This window comes from Bos taurus, chromosome 18 (assembly GCF_002263795.3).
Source record: "Bos taurus isolate L1 Dominette 01449 registration number 42190680 breed Hereford chromosome 18, ARS-UCD2.0, whole genome shotgun sequence".
NCBI lineage: Eukaryota > Metazoa > Chordata > Mammalia > Artiodactyla > Bovidae > Bos > Bos taurus.
In genome coordinates, this window is record NC_037345.1 from 61,060,080 (window position 1) to 61,066,338 (window position 6,259).

The following is a 6,259-nucleotide window of genomic DNA, read 5'->3' on the forward strand; positions in this document are numbered from 1 at the left end:
CCTTCACCTGATATTAATATGGCTATACATCTTTCTTGTGTTATTGTTTGCACAATGTATCTCTTCCTTTCCTTCTGCTTCCAACCCATCTGCTTTCTCATATTTAAAATGCAACTCTTTTTTAAAATTTACATTTATGTTTTTTTCTTAATTTTTGGCCACATTGCACAGTTTACAGGATCTTAGTTCGCCAACCAGGGAATGAACCCTGACCAACCATGGCCGTGAAAGTGCTGCGTCCTAAATCCTGGACCTCCAGGGAATTCCCTAAAGTGTAACCTTTTTTTTTTTTAAATAAGATTTTAAAATATTTTTAAAGTCTTTATTGCTTCTGCTTTATGTTTTGGTGTTTTGGCTGTGAGGCATATGGGATCCTAGTCCCATGACCAGGGATTGAACCTGCACCCCCTGCTTTAAAAGGGAAGTCCTAATCTCTGGACGCCAGGGAAACCCCCTGAAGTACCGCTCTTGTCACAATATATGGTTACCTGTGTTTCCTTCCCACGTGACAATCTATGTGTTTTCACTGGAAACAGGCCCAAGAAGGAACTGCTTATGTTCAAGTTAATACTTCATTTCTTCTCTGGTTTCTGGTTACATTTTTGTACATTTTTCATGAAAATCCTCTTTTCTGGATGTCTATTATGCTTGTAAATGTTTCCTTCAGCATTTGCAGCATTAAAGTCACTTTGTCCACTAGCAATAAATACACGGCTGTAAATGCATTCCACCTTCACGTCCATAGAGGCTCACAGTGCCCCTCGAACCAGCAGATCCTCCAGGGCGTGGAGGGATTCCACACAGCATCTCTCTCCTGTGGTTAGGATGACTCAGCACCAGGGATGTTTTTGTCCAGTAATTAGGAGTTGGAGGCTGGTGTGTTGCTCAGTGTTCTCCTCCAAGTTGTGTCGGATCCCATATCCAAAGTATATGGTAAATCCTAGTAGGGAAATGAGAAGATGAGAAGCAAAAACAGATGCTCTCCTCACTTATAAATGCCCGATAGGCCTCCTCTTATGGAATCTGACACAATTTAGGGGAGAGGTGGTAGGAAGAGGATTGGGTTCAGTCACCCAAGAGGCCTCTTGACTCCAAAAAATCACTTACCAATCCCCATCCAGATGCCAAATAGGACGCCGGTCCAAGTGGTCATGTGCACCATCAGGTAAACTTTCACAAAGATGCTTACCAGTGGGTGGAAAGGCAAAGCATGGACCTGTGGGCAGCATCAGTTCATCCCTGAACACAGCCTAGGCATCTGAAAGGGAGATTCTATCCCATGTGGGAGGGACAAGTTCAGTGCCATTCAGGCTGTGTGTTCAGTGCCTACTTAGATAGTGCATGTAAAGCACTGAGTGTGGATCAGGGAAGGGTCCATAGGTTTCAGCAACTCCCCTTCTTTCCTGGTCCAACAAAGGAAGCTTAGACCTAAAGCACACAGACCTCCTTCACTCAAGGTGGACACTTTAGGCACATGAGGTCACCTACCCTGAAGTGAAGAGTAGTGGGGTCCTGGGGCTGCCTCCAGATGATGACCGTGACCCCAGTGATGAGCAGCAGCAGCAGCAGCACAGCCACTGTTGTGAGCACGGGGTCTCCAGAGAACACCTGGCTGGGCCACTGGTCCAGGATCAGGCTCAGGATGGTCAGCAGGAGTACTGCAAGGGTCAAGGTGGAGGACAACAGGCTGGACCCGGAAAACAAAGACGTCAAGACCTCGGGTCACACCCTTCCCCAGGCTGCCCACATCAGGAACGGACATCGTATTTCCAAGACTCAATAGACAAATATACATTCCTATCCATCCTGGCAATTTCAGAGTATCACCAAAGAGAAGTCCCACTGCTCACCAAGCAGGAAGGCACATCCATAGACAATCTGGCCAGATTTCCAGGTGGGGATGGTGCTGGGACGGAACCACAGACTCTTTAGAATCCTTGAGGTGTCGGCTTCAAGTACAGAGTCCAAAGACCTTTCTTTGACTATAAGCTCCATCTCAGTTTCTTCCTCTGTTCTTGCTTAAATTCTGGTCTGAGTGATACCTGAATTAGAGGTATGATGGCAACATGAACAGCAATCCCTATTCACCCAACATCACACAGCCGAATCCATCTCTTTTCCCACAAAAGCAGAGCAGGACATTTAGAAGGCACCATGAAGCAGAGAGGATTAGCCCCCATCAATCCCCACAAGCCAAAGACCCCCAGTCAGGGTGGAGTGGAGTCTCACCTGAGCACAAGGGCAGAAAAATCGACCACTGCCGGGAGCCGGCATATTGCATATTGAGTGCAGCACTTTCCACAGCATCATCTTTCAGGATCTGCAATAGCTCAACTGGAATTCTATCACTGCTGGGAGCCAGCGTGAGGAACTCCGCCCATGACAAAGGTCATGAGGAAGGAGGCTCGGCATACGCAAAGGCGGGATCGAGCTTCAGGAGTCCCCCTGGAAATTCTCGAGCATCTAGCCCCAAAACCAGAGTCTGCCTACTTTCTGCTTTGTGCTTTCACCTACACCTCTGACTTTATGGGGGGCTGTCCCCCACTACCTCTCTCTGAAAAAAGAGTTAGCTTACAGTTCCAGTTAATAATTCCTGGGTGTGACAGTGTTTAACCTACAAACTCCTTTGGAAATCCTCTAGCCTGCCTGAATAGGTTTTTCCGGCCACATGTGATTGTTCAGAGCCTCCCAACTGTGAGAGGCAGGAGATGTTCTAAACTGTCTAAACACAGATTCTTTTGAGTAGTTAAAAGATTGATTAGAAATTGTATTGGTGAAGGGATTTTCACTTGTTGGGCCAATGTTTGCTGCTAAGTTTCCATATCCCTTACCTGCTGTGTCCCTGGCAGTGTATTGATTAATATAATTGGTGTAAGTAGTAGCTTTAATGTTTGTAACCTGGGACCCTTGAGTTAATTCTTTTTCTTGTTATAGCCCACCACACCTGTGCTCTGTAGGAATGCAACTTTATCTAATGCTTTTGGAGGGTGGCTCCTGACCAATCACCTTTAGAGAAAAATAAGTTTTCTGAAGAAAAGGTCTTAAAATGTTAACAGGCCTCCGGGCCAGAAGATGATGCAAATCACCTAAGCTTTTGCATATGATAAGTTTGCAGGAAGAAAGCCTGGCTTTCTGCATGACTCTACCCCTTCCCCCATTATCCTCTATGCATAACTTAAGGTATAAAAACTACTTTGGAAAATAAAGTGTGGGCCTTGTTCACCGAAACTTGGTCTCCCCATGTCGTTCTTTTTCTTACCTTCTGGCTGAATTATTCAGCCTCTTTTCTCCACTGAATTTCCTCACTGAGTTATCCTTATTTCAGCCTCTTTTCTTCACTGAATTTTCCTACTGAGCTATCCTCATTCTATTACTCTTTATATCCTTAATTAACGTTTAATTAAGCAATTGTTTCCTGATCCTCACCGACGCCGTCTCTCCTTCGAATACCCTGGATCAGCCAGGGCTGGACACCGGCAGACCACCAAGTTAGCAAGCAGGGACCGAAGTGACATGAGATCCATCAGATCACTGAAATGGAAGAGTAACGCCAAGACCCCTAGAAGGAGGGCATAAACAAGGTGGGGGGATGGAGTGAGAAACAGCTGGAAATATGCAAGCCAAGGAAGATAATCCAAAGGGGGTGGGTTTTGTTTATCTACCTTCAAGGTTTCCAGAAATCATGATGATCCTGATGCGGGTACATGTACGGGTGTTGATCTGGGCAAGGATTCAGAAAAAGGAGCCCGTCCTCTGCCATTGTGTAGATCAACCAAGACATGGCAAACATGGGGTGTTCTGGAGGTTGCAAAAGAAAAGAGAGGAGTGAGAACGTGCAGAAGCAGGAGAGACCAGGGCATCCACTCCCTCGTCTACATGGGGTAAGGTGTCTTTCTCTCTTGTCTCTCAATCCCAATGGCTGGGATACCCAAGCATCTGACAGTCAACGAGGAGAAAGCCATGCCACTGACCTGGATGAAAGAGCACAGAGGATGCCAACAGCCATGGCATATCTGGCAGGGCCCCACCCAACATGGAGAAAAGCCTGTAGAAAGGGGCTGTCAGGGTGAATTTGGTAGTAGGGCACCATGAGGGTGAGAGCTGCTGAGACACCAAAGTACGCCACAAAGCAGATCAAGACTGAGACCATGATGCTGATGGGATGGACCGCTGGGGATTTGGGGCTTTTTCCCCTGCAGGACTGGAGGAAATACTGGGTCAGGAAACACACCAGAGTGAAAGCACAAAATCCCCTTTACTGTTAAACCTCCAAAAGAAACCCCTATGCCCAAGGGCAGCCCAATCCGTGCCCACACCCTGGATGGGACACAGGGTGACCATGTTACCTGTAGTGACAGTGGAATCAAAACCAATAGACATGTGGAAACATAAAGCTGCTCCTCGGAGAATCCCATCAAGGCCAAAAGGCACAAACCCTCCAGAACCCAGAGGGTTGAAGTTATCATGAGAGAAGCAAGAAAGAAGGTGGGTGAGGTGTGTTTGGCCATGTATACTGGATTCCTCCCTTAATATGACAAGTCCTGGGCCCCAGAACCTCCTCAACCTGCACCCATTAGGCCAGGTTTCCTTAGGTTAGTTTCTCAGTTGTGTCAGACTTCAAACTCATGAACTGTAGCCCAACAGGATCCTCTGTGCATGGGATCTTTCAGGCAAGAATACTAGAGTGGGGTGCCATTCCCTTCTCCAGGAGATCAGGAAGACCCATGAATTGAACCCTGGTCTCCTGCATTGCTGGAGAAGGCAATGGCACCCCACTCCAGTACTCTTGCCTGGAAAATCCTATGCACAGAGCCTGGTGGGCTGCAGTCCATGGGGTCGCACAGAGTCAGACATGACTGAAGCAACTTAACAGCAGCAGCAGCTCCTGCATTGCAGGCGCATTCTTTACTGTCTGAGCCACCAGGGAAGCCAGAGATCTCTTCAAGCCCCACATTCCCACCTTCAACATCTGGAAGTTCTCGTTTCACATACTGTTGAAGCCTAGCTTGGAGAATTTTGAGCATTACTTTGCTAGCGTGTGAGATGAGTGTAATTGTGCAGTAGTTTGAACATTCCTTGGAAATGCCTTTCTTTGATATTGGAATGAAAACTGATCTTTTCCAGTCCTGTGGTCACTGCTGAGTTTTCCAAATTTGCTGGCATACTAAGTGCAGCACATTCACAGCTGTGATTAAGACTATCCCCAAGAAAAGAAAATGCAAAAAGGTTGTCTGAGGAGGCCTTAGAAATAAGTTAGAAAAGAAGAGAAAGGCAAAGGAGAAAAGGAAAGATAATATCCATCTGAATGCAGAGTTCCAAAGAATAGCAAGGAGCGATTAGAAAGCCTTCCTAAGTGATCAATGCAACAAAAAAAAAAAAAAAAGAAGAAGAAGAAGAAGAAAACAATAGAATGGGAAAGACTAGAGATCTCTCCAAGAAAACTAGAGATACCAAGGGAACATTTCATGCAAACATGGGTGGGCACAATAAAGGACAGACACAGTATGAAACTAACAGAAGCAGAAGATATTACAAAGAGGTGACAAGAATACACAGAAGAACTGCACAAAAAAAGATCTTCATGACCCAGATAACCACGATGGTGTGATCACTCACCTAGAGCCAGACATCCTGGAGTGTGAAGTGAAGTGGGCCTTAGGAAGCAGCACTACGAACAAGGCTAGTGGAGGTGATGGAATTCCAGCTGAGCTTTTCTCCTCCACCAGTTCCTGGAAATTACCCTTCTCCTCTCTGTCTTGATGAATGTGACCACTCCGAATACTCCATTTAAGTGGAATCAAAGAATATTTGTCCTTTCCTTCTGGTTTATTTCACTTAGAGAATGAGTTCATGAGGTTCCTTCATGTTGTAGTATGTGTCAGAATCCCCTTCCTTTTTAATGATAAATAATACTCTATTATTTGTGCCTGCCACATCGGTTCATCTATTTCTCAGTCAGTGGGCACTTGGATTGCTCTCATGCTTTAGTTATTGTGAATAACGCTGCTATGAACATGAGCGTACAAATATCTCTTCCAGGGTGTGCTTTCAATTCCTCTGGGTATATCATCAGAGGTAGAATTGCTGGACCATGGGTTTCTAAGGTTTTTATCTGTTGGTGATTGATGAATGGAGAAAATGTTCAAATATTGAGAGGAGGTCAATTTGGCTTATACATGGATCAGCCTGAACTTTATGTGAACCAAGGTGCATTGTCCAACCCTTACAGCTCATCTACTTTAACCCCTGGGGTAAAGAA

The 6,259-nt window shown here is 45.7% G+C and overlaps 1 protein-coding gene across 3 annotated transcripts; it reads right to left on the bottom strand.

Moving 5' to 3' along the window:
* Positions 1-308: 308 nt before the first annotated feature.
* LOC101904151 (cationic amino acid transporter 3) lies at positions 309-3,745 on the bottom strand. 3 transcript variants are annotated; one of them, XM_059877251.1, is made up of 5 exons: positions 3,663-3,745; positions 1,851-2,042; positions 1,489-1,658; positions 1,108-1,216; positions 309-940 (listed from the first exon to the last, which is right to left on the bottom strand). In XM_059877251.1, the coding sequence occupies exons 2-5, from the start codon at positions 1,993-1,995 to the stop codon at positions 831-833; spliced, it is 534 nt and encodes a 177-aa protein (XP_059733234.1). In that variant the 5' UTR covers positions 1,996-2,042; positions 3,663-3,745; the 3' UTR covers positions 309-830. The 3 variants fall into 3 exon arrangements, with proteins under 3 accessions (XP_059733234.1, XP_059733235.1, XP_059733236.1); XM_059877252.1 differs by lacking the exon at positions 3,663-3,745 and adding an exon at positions 2,230-3,423; XM_059877253.1 differs by lacking the exon at positions 3,663-3,745 and having other exon boundaries at positions 1,851-2,223.
* Between the last annotated feature and the right edge of the window lie 2,514 nt (positions 3,746-6,259).

Excerpts from the sequence above, each read along its gene's own strand:
- LOC101904151 (XM_059877251.1), bottom strand. The coding sequence starts at position 1,995 with ATGGAGCTTATAGTCAAAGAAAGGTCTTTGGACTCTGTACTTGAAGCC. Across the intron at positions 1,217-1,488 it reads CCACTACTCTTCACTTCAGG|GTCCATGCTTTGCCTTTCCA; the intron begins GTAGGTGACCTC and ends TGCTGCCCACAG. Across the intron at positions 941-1,107 it reads TGGCATCTGGATGGGGATTG|GATTTACCATATACTTTGGA; the intron begins GTAAGTGATTTT and ends TTTCCCTACTAG.